The following is a 23,393-nucleotide window of genomic DNA, read 5'->3' as shown; positions in this document are numbered from 1 at the left end:
TCACAATCAGAAACTTTTTATTTCCTCAAATTGAGCAATAATAATGACTGTTTAAAGCTGTTGGGTGTAGTTTTGGATGATGGTTTAAACTGGACAAGTCATGTTGAATACCTCATGAAGTTGCTTCCAAGCATTATATTTTTAATTCGGCAGTTAAAACCTATAGTTAGCCGTAATACTCTAATTTCTGTTTACTTTGCCTTCTTTCATTCACGTTTATATTATGCAGTCTCATTATGGGGCAATTTGAGCCATCCTAATAAAAAATTTTATTTACAAAAAGAACTAGAATTAGAATTAGAACTAGAGTTTAGGGGCGTATTTTTGAGGTCAAAATAAACTTTTTTCCCATAAACGTTGGTCCACAAATGCCTAGTTTTCGATATACAGGGTGTTAAAGTTTTTTATTTTTTTCGATTTTTTTAGGAATAATTTCCAAACAGATTTGAAATGTTGGCATAAAACTTGGGGTACGGTTTTTTTTTAGGATGCTAAATTTAAATATGTCATTGCTTTTGACGCTGCTTGTAGAGGGCGCCACCTATAAGCGTACGCTTGAATTAAATTGGCCCTAATATAATAATACTTATATAATTATTATTATATTATATTATTGNTATAATTTTGTATATTATTATTATTATTTCATTTTTATTACTTGGAAACATTTAGGTACATAAATTTCAATATTTTATAAATATATCTGCACTATATTTGCATTTATGTCTGTAATATACGTGATTATTGGTGACCGCAGTGCGGTGATGATTATAAAACTTGAACGAAAAACTAAACGGTAACGTAATTCCCAGAATCCTCTTAATTCCATTCACAAAATTTCAAGTGATGTAATGGTGTTACGTGATCAGTGTTTTGTGTTTTTTAATGTAAATTTTTGAAGGCGTGACCTGATGGTATCTGTACAGGGTGTAAATAAAATATTTAGTCAAGCTTTAATGGCGGACTCTTGTCACAAATCAATAAGAAAAAGTTCATACAAAAGCTCATGTGTCGGGTCTTTTTTGAAATTAAAATTAAATTAAATTATATTAAAAAAAAATAATAGCAGAAACAAGCCGTCATAAAATATATCAAAAAGCAAAAAAAAAAAAATACGAAAAAAGGTTAAAGTGATTTCGTTCAAATTTGTGTGCAACTTTAATTTTTGATTTGCCCACATACTTATGTATTTGTTACATATACAAGGTGTTTGTAAACAAGTGCGAAATATTTTAGAGGGCGGTTGCCGAAGTTATTTTGTGAAAAAAAGTTCATGTAAACGTTGGTGTAAATATGCTTCGTTTCCGAGACAGAGTGTTTAAATTTTAATTTTTTATTTATTTTTATTAATTATTTTAAAGAGTTTTATAGATATCGACTCGAAATTTGATGGTTATATTTTATTTAGAAATATTGACAGCAACCTACTGGATAATGTATCAATAGAAATTAAAAGTACACAACTCGCAATAAAATATGTTTTATTTTATTTCTCAAAAAACGATGCATTCTACGAAAAAAATTGAAGAGTTCAATTTCATTCAAAATTTGTTTTATTAAAAAAAGGTTGTGGAATTCTCGCACGGACACCACTGGTACAAGTAGAAGTATTCGGATCACCCCAAAAAAATGCACATTTGTCCCTCCAAAACGTTTTTCAAATTTCGAATCAATATCTTTAAAACTCTGAAATAATTAATAAAAATAAATTAAACATTAAAATTTAAACACTGTATCTCGGAAACGAAGCATATTTCGACCTTCGAATTGTAGATAGGATGAACAGTTTATCCTCCTGTAGATGCTAACGTTTATATGAACTATTTTTCACAAAATAACTTCGGCAACCACCCCCTAAAATATTTCGCACTTATTTACAAACACCCTATAGGGAGATGTAATTCAAGGGTTGGAATTTTTTTTCGTCAAAGATATTTTAAATGCTACTCACTATTGTGGTAGGGAATAGAGGCTGTCCTAAAATATATTTTTTCTGCTATTACTAGAATGTATAGTTTTCGAGATAAATGATAAAATGTTAGACAGTGTCTAGGTAATTCTTGTCAAAAATTTCACATTAATTTTAAACACACTGTAATTTAAGCAGTGTTCGGACACACATGTTCAAAATAACTTTTTTTGTTGATTTGAGTCATAGAATTCGTTATTAAAGTTTGTCGAGGTATTTTAGTTACACTCTGTATGTATGTTGTATACAGAATAGTAATAAATTATCTCGCTATATATTTTTATTTCGGATAAATTTCTTTAAAGGAGTATGTTAGATCTTAACATCTTAAAAGTTTGGGTGAGAATCCAAAAAGCAATGCTTTGTATTACTACAACTGGCAGAGAGTGACCTACTAATCTGTAGGTACTGTGAAAACGTAACTTGTTTGACGTTAGGCAAAATAGACCTACGTACCTAGTATTGGCCCACATCCGCAATAGTAAACATCTAAGATTATTCAACAGCAGTATCACGCTTTCGAATTTATTAGTTCATAGGTATGCCGTAGGTGGGACGACATATAACGAGCGTTCAAATAAAAATGTGGTCAAGTTGGTTCTGAAAATTTGGACGTAGGGCGTAACGTATAGCAAATGAACTTAAACGTCATCTGTCAAAGCGCAATATCGCCGCTATCAATTTGAATATTTTCGTTTTAAAAAGCGTTTAAAATGGTGTTTTCTCAAGAACAAAAAGTGTTTATCATAGAGTCCTACTTTAGAAATGGACGCAAGATTGATGGAATATGGAAGTATTCTATTGAGGAATGTTTCATAGAATTTCAAAATCAATTTCCCGGCGTTGTTGAGTACAAAATTTTTCAAAGTGCAGTTCAGCGTTGTGTTAATGTTTTTCGTGAAACGGGCAGTGTAACAAGAAAAGAAGGAAGCGGCCGACCTAAAAAGCGGACTGAAGAATTAATAGAAAATGTCCAACAAATAATGGAAAATGCGCCAAGAACTTCTGTACGTGTTTTATCACAAATGGTGGGAGTATCAGTCGGTACCTGCCACACAGTGTTAAAAAAAGATTTGCGTTTGTTCTCCTATCGTTTAACTTGTCAGCAAGAACTTCATGAAGTTGATTTTCCGCGACGGGCTGTATTTTGTGAATGGTTTTTAAACAACTACGGTGAACTTCATAATATCAACTTTTTTTCTGATGAAGCCTGGTTTCGTTTAAGTGGTTACGTAAACTCACAGAATATGAGAATGTGGTCTTCTGAAAAAACAGATAACTTTTTTGTCGAGGGCCCTCTACACGCTCAAAAAATTGGAGTTTGGTGTGCTCTCAATCGAAGGAGGATTTATGGCCTATATTTTTTAATGGAACTCTTACTGCGCAAAGGTATAGAGAAGAAATTATCGCTCCTTTTGTTAACCAGCTGGAAGAAAACGAAATTACAAACTATTACTTTCAACAAGATGGCGCAAGGGCACATACGGCAGGCGAGACGATGAATATGTTGAGGGCGACTAATAAGTCTCAATGCTGAACATGAATTTCCACCGAGGTCATGTGATATTACGCCGTGTGATTTCTTTTTGTGGCCTTACCTTAAAAACACCACTTTTGAATTGCATATTCCTGATTTAAACCATCTGTAGGCTCGACTTATAGACAAGATTCGTGAAATTAACAATACCCCGAGCTTCTTAGAAAATGTCTTTAATTCTTTGAGGAACAGGTGTGAAAAGTGTTTGGAACAACGAGGGGGACACTTTCCGCAGCTCCTTTAATTTATTGTTATAACAAGGAGGGGGACACTTTCCGCAGCTCCTTTAATTGTTTGTTATTGTTATCACGATTATTCTTTAAAATAAAGTTATATAGTCATTAACGTTATTAAAACTGACAGCTGCTATACAGCTTGTTGAGAAATGAGGTTAAGTTGGTCGCTATAAGCTACACCCTACGTCCAATGTGTCAGAGCCAACTTCGACCACGTTTTTATTTGAACGCTCGTTACTTTGTATGTTATGTCTCACCTACACTTAAAATACGTCGGTAGATTAATATCCAAATAGTTAAGTTGTTAGTCGGTCATCGCGGCACATACTGATGAGAACTAATAAGTTCGAAACCGGTCTGTGTCTGGTAAATCTGCTGATGAATGATCTTAGCTGTTTATTGAATATCGCGGGTGTAACTGAATGCTGGACGAGGTAAATAGACCGCAGAGTAATTTCCTACAACAGTATTAGTGAATAATCCTTAAAAGTTTGAATTTGGGGTCATTCGTGCGGTAAACTGTTGCTAACGAAAAAAAGACATCTGTGGTGGTTTAGAGTACGAAAGTAGTAGGAGTAAAATGTAGTAAAAATTAAAAGTAGGAACAAATAGTGATAGACATCCCTTAAAATCATCCCTAACTCAAGACGTTGGATTTGATTAATATTGCACAAATAAGTAAGATATATCGAATGACTTTTAAAGGGGTATATCCTCTTATTATCAAGTTTCGGAAAAAAGATTATATACGTTATTTTCTAATGTACCTACCTACAACACGCTTTGAAAATATTGGAAGATAATTTATGACCACCCTGTATATAAGTACGTCACCTTTAATGTAAATACTCTTTCAACAAAATGCCTAATGTATTTAAATCAAATCAGGCGAGGGTTGAGGTCACAGTAAATCTTAACACTGACCTATTTGGAAATCTTGTATTGACCTAACAGAATTAGGTGGTATACTGTATTTCCCATATGAAAGCATGATTTGTTGCCAATATTATGAATATATAGGGTGTTCCTAAATATCATGTACATAAGAGAGGGAGTAATTCTTTAGCTTATTTCATGACTAAAAATTAACATAGGTCCGCAAACGCTTCGTTAATGATCTACAGGGTGTTGAAATTTTAGGATTTTTTAGTTTTTTCTCTATAGCTCCTAACTTTTTGAGATATTTAGCTCAAATTTAAAATATAGGTAACCCTGTAGGGCTAAAGTTTTCAACTAGCAATAATCGCACCTCGAATAAACCCCATTGGTTACGATATTGCCACTGCGCAAAGGGAGGCGATGGCGGCATACCTTAGGATAAGGGACGCCGGCGGTTGGAGAGCGAAAGGACGCACAGAGGGCCATGCTGCCGTGGCCCTCAGGGCGGAGAGGGACATCCCAATATCCGCCATGAGGGTTACGGAAGCAGAGGACCGGCTTAGGTTTGGAAGGAAGTATGTCACCTCTTTCCCCTCGAGAGAGCAGTGGAAGCCGGATGATGATATGTTCTCCCCGGGATCCCTAGTGTGCTATACTGATGGATCTCGGGTAGAAGACGAGTCTTCAGGAGCAGGAATTTATCTGGAAGGCAGCGGCATCCAGGAAAGCTTTTCACTGGGTTTGTATGCTACAGTCTTCCAGGCCGAGGTTTTTGCTATTTTGATGGTAGCAAGCAAGGAGGAGGTAAGGAATTGTGCAGAGGAGAAGATTTTTATCTGCTCCGACAGTCAGGCCGCGCTCAGAGCGGTTAGCTCCCCGAGGACTAGGTCTGCCCTTGTCCAGGAATGTGGAGACGCTCTAGAGTCATTGGCCAGACGAAGAGAAGTAGAGCCGGTCTGGGTCCCAGGCCATAAGGGCATCCCTAGTAACGAGAGGGCGGATCAATTAGCTCATCATGGGTCCAGGGGACCTGGACAGGGACCTGAACCAATCTTAGGTATCACACGAGGCAGCATTAATGGGGCCGTCAATAAATGGGCCTATCAAACTTTAGGTCAGAATTGGAAGAGAAATAGAGGATGTAGGCAGGCCCATAGTTTTATATATGGACCTAGCAAATCCAAGACGAGATGGCTGCTGAGCCTCAGTCGAAGAGCCCTAAACCAAATGGTGGGGGTTCTGACAGGCCACTGCAGACTTAGGAGGCATTTAAGCTTAATAGGAATTGAGGAGGACCCTCTATGCCCGAAATGTGGCGAAGGGGACGACACCCCTGTCCACCTTCTGGGACACTGTGCAGCCTTTGGGATAATAAGACATAAAGTCTTTGGTGCTAAAGAGCTGCAAGGGGTTGAGGTGAGAGACCTTCCATGGACCAAAATCCTGGCGTTCGTTAGGGCGTCGGGTAGGTTCGAGGAGGGTCAGAGGCAGAGAGTGGTTAGGTGATGGGACGGCGGGGTAGTCAAAAAGGGCCCACTCGTGGCCTAATTGCCAGTCTGAGGTAGCCCCTTTACTACTATTACAACCCTGTAGGGCTTACATCATTGGCCATGCCAAATGGTCGTGATATTCTACAGAATGATATTTTTACGGGAGTCATTCTCCCTTTTCTGCCCCTGGCCTTTTATGCGATACGCCGCTGGTAGTCTAAAATCAAAATTGAATTTTATGCTTTGTTGAGAAACTTTTTGGTCTCTTTGGTCTCTCTTTGGTCAAAATTAATAGAACCAAGAGATTATGCAATTAAATCAAGTCTACTGAACTATTTTAAGAATTTCAATTTCATCTAACGAATTACACAAAATCGCGATTTATTTCTTTTCTCGACAACGGTCGCAGATACGAAAAAATCATAAGAGATAAAAAAGTTTCTCAACAAAACATAAAATTCAATTTCGATTTTAGAATCTACGAGCGGCGCACCGCACGAAAGTTCAGAGGAAGAAAAGGGGGCATGACCCCCGAAAAAATATCACCCTGTAGAATACCACGACCATTTGGCATGCTTATGATGTAAGTCCTACAAGGTAACCTATATTTCAAATTTGAGCTAAATATATCAAAAAATGTAGGAGCTACAGAGAAAAAACTAAAATAATCTTGAAATTTCAACACCCAATAGATCGGTAACGAAGCGTTTGTGGACCTATGTTTATATTAATTTTTAGTCATGAAAGAAGCCAAAGAATTACCCCCTCCCTTATGTACATGATATTTAGGAACACCCCATAAGTATCACATGGGAGTAAATTTTAATGGAATTGCACTATATGTTATTATTATACAATACTATTATGTATATGATTTGTTTTGTTTTTGGAAATTTTCCATATCCATATAAGAAATAAATTTTTTACGGAATAATATTCCTAACCAAATAAATGATAATTCAGATTCCCTGATGTCACGAAATAGTGCATTTAAATATTCCCAATATGGTAAATCCGTAACTTTTCACGGCCGTGCAAGGCTTCTTTGTCGTATTTGCATCGAATTTACGATGGTGCTTAGAGGTTTACTCTGTCGGGATTGCTAATAAATATTCCGGTTATTAACAATTATCTCGAAGCAAACATACGGCGGCCGTGTGTTACTAGCAATTATATCTTAATCTAGTAAGCTATTTTACATTGACATAATTATGCCGCCAATGCTAAATACTATACTCGGTCGCCAGCGGCCTCCTCTGATGTTAAAAATGAAAGTTATTGATACTGGCAAGTGGAGTCTCTTCTGGAACCTTTCTAGATATAATTTTTTGCTTAGTCATTAGCCATTTAAAGATTTTATGTTGGTTCTATTAATATACCGTCAGTAAATCACGTAATTTTACGAAATATCCGTAGAAAAGTAGGAACCCACAGGGTGGTCCGCCGTAAGTATCACTCTTTATTTTCTATGATGTATTTCGAGTTAAAAAGTGTAAAGATAAGAGTTTTTATAATGCCTACATTGAGTTAATTAAACGTCGTGTTACTGAGACATAGGCCTTATATGGGCGATTTATACTAAAGTAAATACCAATTTAAATTTCAAAATGATCCCACAAATGTTTTACATTTATTTAATAATGAATTACATCTGATTATTTTTTTTACTACAATCTTCGTAGTACTGGAATATAAATAAATTAACAAAATCTGTAAGCCACGAACTGACAGCAACCACAGTACTGATAGTCTGCAGCTTTCTATCAGTTTTTATTTACATTAACATTTATTTCTGAGAAAAACATATTTTTATAGATATGTATATAAATACTTAATTTGAAATTATTTGCTATGAACTTTGCAATAAAACATGTATGATTATTAAAATTTGCAAATGTTAAATACTATTTCTTAAACTTCTTCAGTCTCAGATCGTGGGATAAAGTTGAAATATATTGAAATGAATGGAAATTATACTAGTATAAAATAGAAATTTAGCATGTGAAGGTACATTAAAAAGAGTAGTAGGGATATAGAGAAACTTTTAAAATTGGAAATAGATAGTGAATTATGAAAATAAAAAGATTTTACAATTTTTTTATATAATTATAAGTAAATAAGGTACAAAATTAAGTGAAGTGGAAAAATCTTTTTACCCGTGTGCGGTATCCGGGAAACGAAAAAAGAAAAAAAGTTTGTGGAGTAATTTGAAGGATTAAAAAGTCAGAGACGGAAAGAAAGTTAAATTAGAAGTGTTTAGGCCACATTAATTAATTTGAAAGTTTTCTTTAATCGCATTCCTATCCTCTGTCACAGATGGCGTGCTATGTACAATATGTGAAACCAAACTGTTCCTTTTTTATTTTCTTTTTTTGTTTGTGTGACAAAAAAGAACTCTGATATAGAACCGCGTTCATTGGGATGGTTTTGTTGACAATTTTAAAAAGTGTTGTAAAAATTCTATAGTTTATACAGTAATAGTTTATAGTAATAGTTAATGTTCATTTCCTTTTTCGTGGAAATATTTTATTCATAGAATTGCCGCATCACCAGTTCGTCGTAGTAGTGTTATTACCTGTCTTTTCCTTCCTTCTATCTTTACTAGTGCGACAGAAGTGAGGGGGCACCATTTTGCTGTACTGGTGAGTAGCCACAGATATTTACAACATTTAACTTTAATACAGTCCGCTATAGTAAAATCACATACAAGAAGAAATAAAAGAAATTGTGGAAGATAAGAGTTTAGATAAATTATATTTCAAAGGTTGCTGTGAGAGAAGATCATAGAAGAAATAATAATCTTAGTAAGGAGATAAAATTTGAAAAAAATACTTACTCTTTAAAACGCACTTGGATTTATCCCGATATCATTTTTCGTCTTTGAGAAATCGCATGTTGAAATTTAGTAGTTTCACTTATTTCTCGATTTTTGAATATACTCACAACACAGCACCACGAACCTTATTAGTCCATTGAAAAGTTACATTTGGGGTTGCAAAAGTCAGAGCACGCAATTTTAATTTTTGGATGTCAAGAAGGGGTTAGTGTAAAGTTAAATCCATGTTTGTGGGGTCGCAACCCTTGTGCATCGGCCGCCATCTTGTAAAAAGGGCTGCGAATGGTTTTTATACTACTACTTACTATATCGGGCAAACTATTCGTCGCACAGAAAATTTGCAACAACATTTTTTGTTGCAAATTAAATTCTCTACAAATTTGGTTCCGTAGCTTTTAGTCGTAGAACCAAAAATAACAAAGTTATTAAAGAAAAAAATTTGGGAACGAATTTTCTTTTGGTCGTTATAACTTTTTTTCTGGCCATTTTACAAAAAAATTACATCAGATTTGATAGAGGGATTTCATAGACTTTTTGATAGAGGGGTTTTCAAGGAATAAATTACAAACTTTTTTCAAATTTTATTTATTTATTAGGGTTTTACAGCGATGCGAAACTTATACTATTCTCCAGTACTAGTAAGTATACATGAATATGAATGATTAGGCATAGTAGTATAAAAACCATTCGCAGCCCTTTTTACAAAATGGCGGCCGATGCACAAGGGTTGCGACGCCACAAACATGGATTTAACTTTACACTAACCCCCTTTTGACATCTAAAAAATAAAATTGCATGCTCTGCCTTTTGCACGCTAAGCCCAAAAAATGTAACATTTAAATGGACTATATGGGTTTATGGGCTTAGGGTTATTGGGTTTAGGATTTATGAGTTCGGGAGATTGATATAATGCGTAAAATATCGGCCATATATCGAATTTTGCAGCTGTTACGCTGTCTTTTTTCCGTTGATAATACATTACCGCACAAGTGGCGCAAAATACAAATCTTGTGTGAATTTTGAGATACTCGATATAAGAGCAAAGTCTTAGAAACGTAATGTAGGTACAAATAAATTTATAAAATTGTCTACATTTTTGTTTTTCCAAACCTATATCTAAGAATAACAAAGAAAATAGATGTCACTTACTCCATTATCCTGATTGGGACATTGACTACTGTTCAGTGATATTATAGACAATAACGTAAAATACACAATTTGTAATAGTGAAAAAAATATTAAAACAAACTATTATACATACAAGGTATTTCAAATTATAAATGAATGTCAGGTAGAGAGTCAGCTGGTTATTCAGGGTGGGCCATTAGTGTGAGAAAGTACCTGTAATACAGAAAAAATGTTTATATAAAAGTTACACATGATCAAGAAACCTTAACTACAAAATTAATTTGCAACATACAGGGCGATGAGTAAAAACGGGACACGCCAAATATTACATTTTTTAAATGGAACACCCTGTACATTTTTAAACAGTTGGATTTCTGAGAACATTCTATATATGGCAAAATAAACAGTTTAACATTTCAGTGCGGTGTTGCCAAGTTATGTAGAAAATTCTTAGAATTTTGGAAAAAACATGACCGCGAAGAAGTTGTATTAACTTTCAACTACTAACACTTGGAGCAAAAATAGTTGACAGAGTTATAGGCAAATGTTATACAAAGGCTCCTATGTTAGCTAATATCGATATTTTATACAAGGCATTTTTCTATAAGACGATAATTTTTAGAAAGTTCAAACTTGATTTTCTAAAATTTTTCAACACCCTGTATTTTATTGTTCTATTTTATTCGCATATCACTCCACTTCAACTTTTATGAAGCATGTTCTATACCTAAAATTGTTAGTTTTTAAGATATGGCAACATTTCTGAAAAGACTTCATTTTTATTATTTTCGGTCGCACGAGATGGCTTTGGAAAAAACTGTCACATACTGTCAACTGTCAATAAGATCCACTTCTTATTTTTTCCACCAAATGTGACTATTATGGCTGCAAAGAAATTAGCTCTGTTTCACTTTAAATAAAATTTAATATTGAAGTTGCAAAACTCCAAGAGTTCAAGTCATTTAAATTTCATTTCACAACCACTTCAATTTCATTACAAAAATAATAACATAAAAAACCAACACTTACTAGATAAATTATAAAGAGAGGGTGAAATGTATGTAGTATTTAAATACTGATTGTAATAGAAGATAAAAACAACTCGGTACGTGATTCCGACCTAGGTTAACCTGTATCTAGGTCAACCATTATCCTTTTTTACGGACCGTGTAGGTCAATGACCCACTTTTTAATTTGCACGTGTACAAATAGTCCAGGAACCAGATAGAGTGCCGTGGCAAAGAGAGTCACACGGCTGCAAACAATGTAATGAATACGGATGATTGTTTTCCCCTGTACGGTTATTACAATTTATCATTTTTAATATTATTAACGTTATCACGTTTTATAATTTATTATGTTAAATAATACACAGTTTTAGTATTTCAATTTATTATTCAATATGCAGTTGCGTATAACCAAAGTTTACATAATAAATGTAAACTTTAGTGTAAATCTAAACTTTGGTGTAACCTAGGTAGGCACTTATTATTGCCATAAAATGCCAGCACAAATAAAACAGCATTCATCCGTCCAGAGCACTTTGTTAATAAAGTTCTGCTGCACTTAGGAACCAATTGCAAAATTCAAGACGATTGGGGAAATCAGCTGCTTCTAAAGCTTTAGCCGACAACTGTTCGTGACATTACGTTACAAAATTTTCCGAGCATCCGGGCATCGGCCAGGTCCGCCCTCGTAGCGGGAGTTATGGGTCGATTTCTGTCTTTATTAAGCCTTCCGAATACGTGGTTAAAATTAATGGACATTATGACTGAATCACCCTGTAGAGTTGCTTGAAACAGATAGTGTACTCCACTCTAGCTAATACGGTTGAGGAACTATGAGAACGAATAGAGAATGCCGTCGTAATAATCGCAATAATCATAGTATAGTCTGTCCGATATAAATTGAAGAATCAACAAATTGATAGTATGTACCAGATTCGGTCGCTGTCGCAGCAACTCGGCATTGAAATATTTGAAAAACTTATGGCGAGGCGATAGAAATGTATACGATCAGTTGAAGAAAGAGAGCGTGTGCAAAGGAAAACGATCACAGTTGCATTGGGCTACTGGGCAATACATCACAGCAGATGACAAGTGGTTGATAAATTGCCCAGCAGTGCAGTGCAGCAATGCGGAATTTGGTGTAATTCAGGTAATTTTAATTTATTATAGGCACTTTCTATCAATCATTCATATTACAATTGCGAAAGGGAGAAATAAGAAGGATATTTTGTTTACTAATATTATCACAACATGGCATTTTGGAGACTTTTTGAAACGGAACAAAACGAAATTTACCTCCAAAATTGTTTGAGGACTTAAATAATTAAAATATGTTGTTAGCCAAATGAACATATAATATAAATTTTCTTCACATTATATACAAACTATTATAATTTTTTACCATTAGCAGAAACTTTTTTTAGGGACGCTTATGAAACTCATTAAATTTTATTACCAGACGTGCATATTCAACTAACTTCGGAAAGACTAAAACTGAGAGAAAATATTCCACGCTGTAAGTTAATTTAGCAAAATAAGTGTGAGCTTTCTGAAATAATACATTGATTTCTTTTTGGTGAATAAACCAATGACCATTTTTTACTTAACTAGTTTTTTAAATAGTAACCGAAACAATTCCCCGTCTTCACTCATCAATCAACAAAATTCCGACAAAAAATTTAAAATTTAAACCTAGTTAAAAAATATTTGACAACGGAAACAACAAATTTTGGTACTTATTTCAGGGACGCCCTGTATTTAAAATGTGTAAAATAAGGTTTAGGTCTAATGTCTATGCCTGAAAAAGATTAAAAGAAAGCAAAAATGGCTTTTCACATAGGTATGTTACATTTTCAGTGTTGATTTTTCAGAACATTTGTGTAACTAATTGGTGTTTCAAAACAGACGCGATTTTTAGCACCAAATTATAGTTCGTTGGTTTATCATTAATTAAATTTACTAAAAATTTTGAAAACTCTGGCGGCCTTATAAATTTCACTGCTCCTTTTTATATTTATATTCGTTTTTTTTCCATAGTTAATTAAGGAAATAATAGTAAATAGTATTATTGGAATAATCGTATCCATTAATTCAGTTACGCGTATCTTATCTCAATATTATTGTTGTAACTGCACTGAAAAATACTACATAATTTCCCTTTCTAAAAATTTTTTATAACTAATTTTTATTTTTTGCGCAATGTTATAATTTAAACAGACTACAAATAATGTAAAAATTATGCTGTTTATTGCAGTTTTTTGCGGTTATATGATAACAAAATTCCTGAGCATTCTTGATATACTTTTATGATTAAAGTTCAACTGGCTATGAGTAACGTACAGCGTGAACATATTTGAACATTTTTCGTGTATGGCGTAGGATTTAATTTTTATTACCTATTAAATAGTTGAATTACGTGTAATATCATCTGACCGGAAACTTGGAGATTTGAAGATACAACACATGTACAGGGTGTTTTCTAAGCAGTCTAAAATATTTCAGATAGGTAGTGATTCTTCAATAATTTATTTTATGAAAAAGAATCATATTTAAATGTGTCCAATAATACATACACTTATCCTTCCAAAAATACAGGGCATTGAAGTTTATTTTTTTTGGAAATCGTAATAATGGAATGTTTTCATTTTCTCAAACTTTGAATGAATATCCGCCTATTAGTGGTAATGTTTTAGTGTAAAGCCATATCTTTAATTTTATGAGTTCTTTTTTTTTGTTATCCTCGTCTGTTGCCTTACATAAGGAGTTTTTTAGTAGTTTTTCCATTTAGAACTTAGTTCCGGAGAAAATATGATTTTATTAAAAATAAAATTATTGAACAATTACCATAATGGTAACACTAAATTAAATGTTAAAAGCTCATTGGCCATGATACAAGTCACGTAATTGATTGATTGGATCACCGCGAGTGTTATGATTATATGTTTTGTTATATTATGTGTTATGAATGATGCTACAAGACTGCATTATTCGATTTCGTAGCTCTTCTATATGATCCAAATTATTGTTTTAGGTTAGGCTTCTATTGAGTGGACCAAAAATGAACCTTCATTGTGGTCTATTACGGCTCACTCCTAAAGTTATATTTCACCCAACAGATTTAGCTTCCTAATATAGCCAATAATCTTGCTTGGTGAGGTTTTGCCCAGATCCTTCGACAAAAGATGCATCTCACCGAATATAAAGAATCTGGTTCTTTCCTCTGCGGGAAAGGAAATGTTCTGTATATCTTATTTTATTATATTATATCTTCTATATATAATTGGCATTCATCTTTTTCGATCAAGCTCAACTCTCATAAGTGGCATACTTATATGTTGTTTCCTTACACATAACTCAATGGCATGTATTTTTGCCTGAAAGATAGTACCAAGGCTTACCAGCAGCTTTTCTGTTCCCGATAGGTTATAATTAATTTGTGTAGGCATGATCGGAGATTATTGACAGAATGTTGTGGCTTTCTATGTTCTTCATCAATCTGTTGTGTCTCATCTTACCAGTATTCAATATAGTAATAACCGTTTGCCTTAATCTATACAGGGTGATTCAGACCTCATCCAAAAAAAATTTTGCATGTACAGGAGACTCTTACAAACACAAATTTAGTAAAAAAAAAATCAAAAAGGTCAGTTCGAAAATGATTTAAAATACACATCTGCACGGCACTGGAAACTGGTCCACTGTAAAACTGCGCAAACATGCAGTCGGCCATCGGCACGACGGCAAAGTGTAATAAAAAATGGATGGTCAAAAAATCGAAAGAATTTCTTTCCCAAGAAAAGTAATAAATAAAATTTTATAACACCTACTTTATATCAATAAATTCAGCTGCTTTTGCCGCTATTATTATTAATTAATGAAATTAATTTGTGGTTTTAATTAACAAAATAATTTGACAGACCTGATTACAACCTGAACAACAATTGTTCAAAATTTTGTCCACACATGTGTAAACACATTTGGGCCTGTCCTGCCCAGCTTCTAAGAACTAACAGAAAAGTTGACATGCCATAAATTAAAACGATATCCATCAACTCCGAGTTGCTATACACGTAAGCAATTTTTGACACTTGAAAACACTATCGCAAAAACGTTAATACTACAATCGAATTTCAGTATTCGGAATCGCCTGGCGTCATAAGGAGAGATAGCGGATTGCGCACAGCGTACAACGCGAATGACACTAGAGACTGCAGGAGCTCAGCGATGTAAGGGTCGACAATACTACAACTTCAATAATTTTTTTTCTCGTACTCCATTTTTCATGACGCATCTATTTCGAATTTTTTTTGGATAACTTGTGAATCACCCTTTATAATGACCACCTGATTTTTCTCCCCAATCTACCTCTATAAATCAAGAGAATTATGCTTGCATGACATTTGAAGACATATATCATCAAACTATCGGGCCATATGTCATCATAGGCCTTCACTTGGGAGTTCGAATTTTCTTTTTCTTATGGAGGATACAACTGCTTTGTGGCAGTTTACAGACATCTGTTCCCTCACACCAGCCTAGCACTCCATCTAATACTACCTGAGGTGTAGATTAAATTCCCTTTACGACCGTGAACTCAGGGTCAGCTCTTTCCTTCTGCAAATTTGTCGTTACAGTTCTGTTTTCTAGCATTGCCCTAATCCACATATGGTGGACTCAATTCTTCTCTCAACAATTGAAGTCCGGCAGCGCATTGTTGAACACTTCTTTAATGTCGAGGAATGCTGCTACTGCAATTTCCTTCTTTCTGGTGGATTGGGTGATCTTCTTCACCAGGTTATTGAGGGCCAATTCTGTCGATTTATTCGTTCAGCACACTGAAAATTTACTCCACAAAGTCACCCTCTTCCCGTCTTGCCCCCCCCCTTCACTAAAGTCACCCTCTTCCCGTCTTGCCCTCCCCCCTCCTTCACTATACCAATCCAGAACCTTTTCTATATTTTTTAACAGAAATACTGTCAAACTTACTGGCCTGAATGATTTATGGTTTAGAACTGAACTATTTTAGGCATGCATACCAGACATACCAACGTAACAATAGTCCAGCTAGATGGGATGTTATTAAATGCTAGACTGAGTCTTTCTAAATGAAGAAAGTTTTATTGAGGCCATTCTGTTCTGCAACAGTGCTGGAAAAATGTTATCCTCGCCCGATTCAAAAGCTTTGATGGTCCATTTAATAACACGTATTGGGATAACTTTGATTAGTCCTTTATACAAAGTCGTTATAACCGGTCTTCAAAAGTAGATAGTAGTGTTTATATGACTATTATCCTGGATTAAACCGCTGAGGACACAGTTTTTTCATTGGAGAGTGTGTAATAGCTGCTTCAGATGGTCCCAAAAACAGATATTCCGAAGATTTAAGTCTGACGACCGGAGTGATCTTGGTTGTGGACTCGCGTTTCCTATACATCGATGTAGAAATGCATTGAGGTATTTCCGAATAGTTAGAGCAACATGCGGGATCTTGCATAAATTATAAGGAATCTCTTGTTGTCAAAGGCAAATTTTCCAGGAGTTCATTTAAAATATTAATAATGAAATGATGGTAAAAATCATTATTCAGGAGATTTGAACGAAGGGCTAATCAAAAGGTTCTCTGGTGTCCACATGTCATGCCGGAAATATGGCATACATATGGCATATAGCATTATTATTATGGAAATTTCTAATACAATCCCTCATTAGTGAATAGAATATTAGCCCAGAAATGAAAAAGTTTTAAATTTCTTTTCTCAAGCCATTGACACTAATTAAATCGGAATGGAATATACAGGGTGTCCGGTAACTACGGGGAAAAAATGAAGGGTTATACAGGGTAGTCCGAATTTTATGCAGGAAACTTCGAAGGCAGATAGATGTCATTAAAATAATATGTATTTACCTTATAAACATTGGTCTGAAACAGCCCCGTTTTAGAGGTACAGGGTGTTGAAGTTGTTAAAAAAAAAGGATTTTTTGTTTATATCTCCGGAATCTATTAACCGATCTCAACAAAATTTGGTACATATAATGTATGATAGTAGGCCTTATATTCCCTAAAATATGAGCTTTAAAGGTTCAACCAGTGGTGTACAACTGGACAGGGGTCACCCATTTTTTTACAAAAAAACCTACGCCACTGCATTTTTTACAAGTCATTGTAACTGATTTATATTCTAATCCACAAAATACGTAAAGAGGTAACTTGAATTTTTTCCCTAAGATTCGCCGTTCTCAAGTTATTCATACCAATACAATCCCCTTGTGGTAGACACTTCTAACCATAATATTACAAGTGCATTGAACTAGATGGAGGACATATCGAGCATTTACTGAAGGAACCTCATTTAATCCATATGTTTCATTCTTAACTTTTTTCTGTTGCGTTGTGTCCCCGGTTGTGGCTATACACAAAATACAAAAATTTAATTATCTTGACAACCGTTAATTTTTTCATAAGTCATGAAGTATACCTTTTTTGTAGAAAAGTAACAGGGCTATCTGCCTGCGAGGGCAAAATATCAAATTTGACAGCTGTGTCAAAGTTGCGTAAATTTTAGAACTTAATTTCGACCGTCCTTGTACAATAAAAAATATTTTATTCAATTTTAAATGTACAAAGATACATTTGAATGAGTTGCTTTGATCCCCCAAATTTCAAGTTAATCAAAGTAACCTTTAGAAATTATGGGCAATATTCATTTTTCAACTTCTTACTTTGAGTGACAATAACTCCTCAACAATGGCACCTAGGTAAAAAGTTTATATGAAGTACTAGCACTCGTTTTACCTGCTCTATATAACACTTTATTTTTTCCCCGTAGTTAGTGATGAGCCGTCATCTGAAATACTTTATGTTACTTAAGAAACTCCCTATATGAAGTAAACATCTACTTAGAAATTGCTAACAAAGAAATATTCGACATAAAAAAACTGAAATAAAAGTTTTACAAAAATTAAAAAATAAATACAAGAACACAGACAGAAATAAATGTTGCCCTGTATCACTTAAAAATAGATGAAGATATCGAGATGCTGTTATTTGCTATTCAATTTGTCTCGAAAATCGAGCTCGAAACATCTTTTATCTCTTCTTCCTTGACGAGGAATATGGGAAACTCAACCCATATTGATATGAATGCCGTTTCGTTTGAAACTTGTTTTTTATTGTCTTTTACGTGTATTTTTCAAAATTTCTTTAATTAAAAAATTTATTTAGTTCGCAGCTCCAACTATATTATGAAGAATAATACTATGTATATCCAGGAATTGAAGTTATATAAGTGAAACACTCAACACTCTTTACAGAACTTGGATACCCTTTTTGGGTTATTCGGTTAAAGAATTTTAAATACTGCCCCTGCATCTATTTTCTGCAAAAGTTTCCATTTAATGATAGAGACATAAACATTTTCCTCGTGCATTTTTAAGTATGTAAATATACTCGTACAGTAACTGCTTGTCATTATATTCAGCCTTCCAAACCAGGTGACAATTCTCTAAATGTACCCGAAAAATAAACATCTTTTATATCCTAGCATGCTCTTTATTGCTTTGTAAATATTGCTTTAACAGATTTTTTTTAGTGTCGCTTTTTATATCTAATCACGGTATGACTAATTTGATGCAAATAAGCAATAAAGTTATTTAGGTTTTTGCTACGCTTTTATTTTAATGTCACTTGTATATTTTGCATTTGTTCCTGCCTCAGGCTTTTAAAAAATTTATACCTGAATGTAAAAAATATAATACAAATGAATGTGTAGGTACAAATGTACATGAAAATTATTTATTAGTTGTTTTCATAACTTTTATTTTTGGAACTGTATAATCTGTATAAGTTTTTTTTGTTACAATATGACATATATAGGGTGTTTTAAAAAGGTGTTGCCAAACTTGAGGGGGATACAGAGGACATTGTGGTACAAAATCTTTGCATATAAACCACTAGTTGGAAATGAGCTGTTCTAGCAATTTTTGTTCAAAAACGTAATGTATCTCATTTGATAACAAAAGACTGATATTTAAGTAATTTTTATTAAGGATAACGCAACAAATGATTTTAAATAAAATAAACACGTTTATCTCTTCTGATACATTTTTACCAACTGCATGTCCTACACACGATATTGGTAAAAATTGATTTTATCCATAACTGTGTGATAAAAGCTCACGCATCTAATCTAGCCATACAATGCCATCTGTGTCACGCTGTGAGGAATACTGAAACAAATGAACAGAGCTGTCGCGTAATAAATGATCGGACTTAATTGACTATTTCACATTTGTTTTGTTTGTGACGAAACTTTGCTTCTAAGTTGTTGAAATGGACCAATTTACGTTCGAAGAGTAAGCAGACATGCATCTTATATATGGCGAAGCAATTTAACCGGAAGCCTTTTCTCATGAGGTTTGTGCGGGGTCCTTTGTACAACTGTAATATTACTATAATCTGATTGTGCACACCTTGCTTTTGAATCTTCAACAAGTATCTCTAAAAAATTTTATAAATTTCAGGGAGACGACATGTGGATCTCAAGTGAAGATCTCAGAACAGAAGGTAGCAGCGACGAAGAAACTCAAGGCGGCAGCAGAGGCCGCAGGACAAAGAAGAACAGGAAACAGAGAAAATCCGGAATGCTGGACTCTTCCAAAAGCACTTCATCCTTAGCCTCGACATCTTCCCATTCCACAGAATCCTCCATGAAAGACATTGGGGGCTGCACAAGTGAAATAGAAAAGTCCACCATCGAAGCCAACATAGATTTGAATTCCGAGCGTTTCTCCGTTTTGCATAATCCGTTTTTCACTGATATTTTCCCGGATAGCGCCGCTGGTACCAGCGGCATCAGTCTAGCATCTAGTGACTCGGGAATGGATGCTCTTAATCTGGAGAGCCGGTGGAGACCGAAGAGGGGCAGCTTGAAATATCCCATCCTAGTAGAGGGTACGTCGGTAGAGGTTTGATGAAGCGTTTTAAGTTTAAATGTAGCCAAAACACCAAAAATATTACTTCTAGGTTAGACAGAGAAAAATAGTTTCTTTATAAGCTTTTTTACTATATTTTATAATATTTTACAACCGTTGCTAGGTTGCTCGCTGAAAGAAAAGGTGTAAACCTACCTTTAGCCAAATTTAAGACAGGGATTTACCAGTAAAATTGTGTTTTTATAAAGTTTTTATACTACAAAGGTATTTTTGTAAGAATACATTTTAGAATGTAATCAGGAACTGGTTTCGTATTTTATAATAAAATTAAATAAAACTGATGAGTGTTAGTTGCAAAAATAGTATTAATAAATTATCGAGAAAAGAAAAGTAATTAATTGTTAATTTATTTTTTCTTATATTTGATCATTATTGGTTCTGCTGTTACTATTGTGATAATATACCTGTTTTTCTGTTAGATGATGTAGAGTTGGATGATATACAGGGTGATTCAGTCATAATGTCATTAATTTTAAAGGAAGACTGGGAAAAATGCGTAGAATATATTAAAATACATTTTTATCCTGAAAAAAAAAAAAAAAATAAAATCATTATTTAAACCTCTTTTCGGTCCGCTCCTGACCGCAAAAATTTATCGAGAGTGAATTTTGACCTACTATATTATTCGGTCACTAACCTAGCTTTAACTGCGCTTTTAATCCGTAGTGAACGATAAGGAAAAAACAGATCTTTTTACCTAGACGCATCAATGAATAAGATAATTTTTTACATTTTAAATATTAACAAGTACTTATTATTTATTTGCTAATAAAAACAAATGGGTAACGATAATAATTGTTTTCGAATATTACAATTTAGTATTTTTAATATTGTTATCGTTTTCACTGTTTTATAATTGAATATGAGTTATTAGTATTATCTTGAATTAATTATTCAGTTTGCAGTACTTATAATTAGTGACTTATTGCTTTTCAAAAACCAGTATGGTATCACCTATTTAAAATGCCAGTACGGTTAAAAAAACAATCATTCGTCCATAGCCCTTTGTTTATAAAGTTGCAATCCGCCACACTTTGATTTCAAAACCAATTGCAAAATTCAACATGATTAGGGAAATCAGCTGTTTCTCCTCAACGTTCGATCGTTTTGTATTTCGCTGGCGCGTTCCCTGTCATAAAATGTGTTGCGAAGTAGATCGCCGAATTAATAGAAGTTAAGGGGTAATTTGCTTATTTTTGATAAGGTCGAGGCATTTTTTTTTCTATTTTTTTGTCTCTATTAGGCCTTCCGAATACGTGGTTAAAATTAATGACGACTGAATCACACTGTATATTACGTTCAAATATGTAAAAATGTAGTCCATTTAAACAAACAAATCAATGTAGATTTGAATATGTGATTCTGGGACAATCTTTTTAAATTCAGTTTGCAGGTGAAAAATTAATCATGTTTTTATCTCTATTTATTAATCACACTGACAGAAAACTTAATACCATATTTTTAATTAAAATACCTACTTGTTTAGGATGGTATATGTATGTATTTACATTTTTCTCTGCATTTAAGTGTATTAAAACGGAAATTCTTTATACACATTCAGACGTTGCACAATTTTTTATATACGGTCTAAATTTAAACTTGTGATATCGTCTTACGCAAATAAAAACGTTAATTGTCGTCTTAATTGTCGCATTTAAATATATAAAAATGTAATGATATGGATATATTAAAATTGTTGAAAGAGCAGTTTCGAAAAGGTCAAATCATTTTATTTAATCACATTTTGTATCGAAGTTTATGAATCATCGATTTTTCTGTGTGAAGTACTATTATTTTGTTATTATTGTTACTTTCTTATTGTATTATAAATATAATTTAAATATTTAGTACGAATAAATTATTAATTGGTCTTTGCTGGAATTAGTTAATTACCTCATCCTTAAGCAGCGTTACAACATATAAAAGGAAAGAAGGAGAAAGATTACTTAATAAAACATGAGCAATGATTTTACGTTTAAAATGGAAAATTTTAACTCATGGTTAAGGTTATAAGGTTATTTAATAAATAAAATGGATATAAAAATGTTTACATTTTATAACATCGCATTTTGTCCAGTTATTTTGTTTTAAAATGGGAACTATTTTAGTTATGCATTTAAATAAAAAGTGGAAGAAATCATTGTATTCTTTTATATGAATGATATCTAGGCATTATTTACGTTTTTTTATATAACAAACTCATGTTTCGGGCTATAGGTAGCAAGTAAAAAATTCGGTGAAAGGGAACTACTAGACAATTAAATAGCCTGGTTGGTTGTTCACTTTTTTGTCGTGATAGTCTCCACTTTCCATTTTTGTTGAAATTAATCCTTGTCTTACAAGTTACTGGAGCAAGTAACTATCTCATTTACAATACCAATGTAAAGGGTGTCCCAAAATTCACGCAAGAAGTAATTATTGATAGAAAACACAAATTTTTAATTAAAAATTGTAATTTTTTTATTGATTCATAAAGTATACAGTATGTATAGGGTTAGTATGGAATAACATATCGGGTAAATGGCCTCCACGAATTTCTGTGATACAGCGCTCAATTTCCTGCTACAAGGCGTGTGTGGTCGTGGGCTTATTGGCATAAGCCTCAGACTAAAAAAAAACCCAAAGAAAGAAGTACAACGGAGTTAAATCGCATGATCTGGGCTGCCAATTATCAAAACGGAAAATTACGCGATTAGGAAATGACTCATGCAATAATTGAATTATTTCTCGGGTTGTATGGCATGTGGCACGGTCTTGTTGAAACCACACGTTGTCAGCATTTATATCTTGCAATTTAGGCACAAAAAAAACAGGATTATTATGTCGCGATAGCGAGCACCATTAACTGTTATTACCTGACCAGCGCATTTTCGTAGAAGGATGACCCGTTGATGCCTTCAGCCCAAAATCCGTACCAAACAGTCACATGTTGTGGAAGCATTTATTTCTCAACAATCACTCATGGATTTTCTGAACTCCAAATACGACAATTTTGTTGATTAATGAAGCCATCAAGATAAAAATGAGCCTCTTCGCTGGAGATGATTTTGTTCGTAAAATCATCCCCTTGTTGTTGTTTCATAATCCATTCAACGAACTCTCTTCGCTCTGCGGGATCAGTAGGCTTCAGTCTTTGAGTCAATTGAACTTTGAGCTGCAAATATTTCGTGAGAATACGCGACGGTGCCGAATCGATGTTCCTGGATTCTCAGCAACACTCTCAGGAACTGCTTCGGTGTTTTCTGTCGAACGACTTGTTGAAGGACGGCCAGAGTGTTTAAGATCATTAATTCATCCAATCTCCCTGAATTTTTCAATTA

The 23,393-nt window shown here is 33.8% G+C and overlaps 1 protein-coding gene and 1 non-coding gene across 3 annotated transcripts in view; one reads left to right on the top strand and one right to left on the bottom strand.

The window, feature by feature from the left end:
- Positions 1–20,859, top strand: part of LOC108908454 — a 29,899-nt gene extending 9,040 nt beyond the window's left edge. For both annotated transcript variants that reach the window (XM_018712493.2, XM_018712494.2), the window contains exon 2: positions 19,603–20,859. In XM_018712493.2, the coding sequence (XP_018568009.1) occupies positions 19,603–20,052 (450 nt within the window). In that variant the 3' untranslated portion in view covers positions 20,053–20,859. The remainder of the gene's footprint in view (positions 1–19,602) is intronic.
- LOC111691538 lies at positions 4,891–5,036 on the bottom strand. The gene has a single exon (XR_002762972.1). It is a non-coding gene; the product is annotated as a U4 spliceosomal RNA (small nuclear RNA).
- Positions 20,860–23,393: the final 2,534 nt, after the last annotated feature.

Source organism: Anoplophora glabripennis, unplaced genomic scaffold (assembly GCF_000390285.2).
Source record: "Anoplophora glabripennis isolate ALB-LARVAE unplaced genomic scaffold, Agla_2.0 scaffold343, whole genome shotgun sequence".
Classification (NCBI taxonomy): Eukaryota; Metazoa; Arthropoda; class Insecta; order Coleoptera; family Cerambycidae; genus Anoplophora; species Anoplophora glabripennis.
This window is presented reverse-complemented; position numbering and strand designations above follow the sequence as displayed.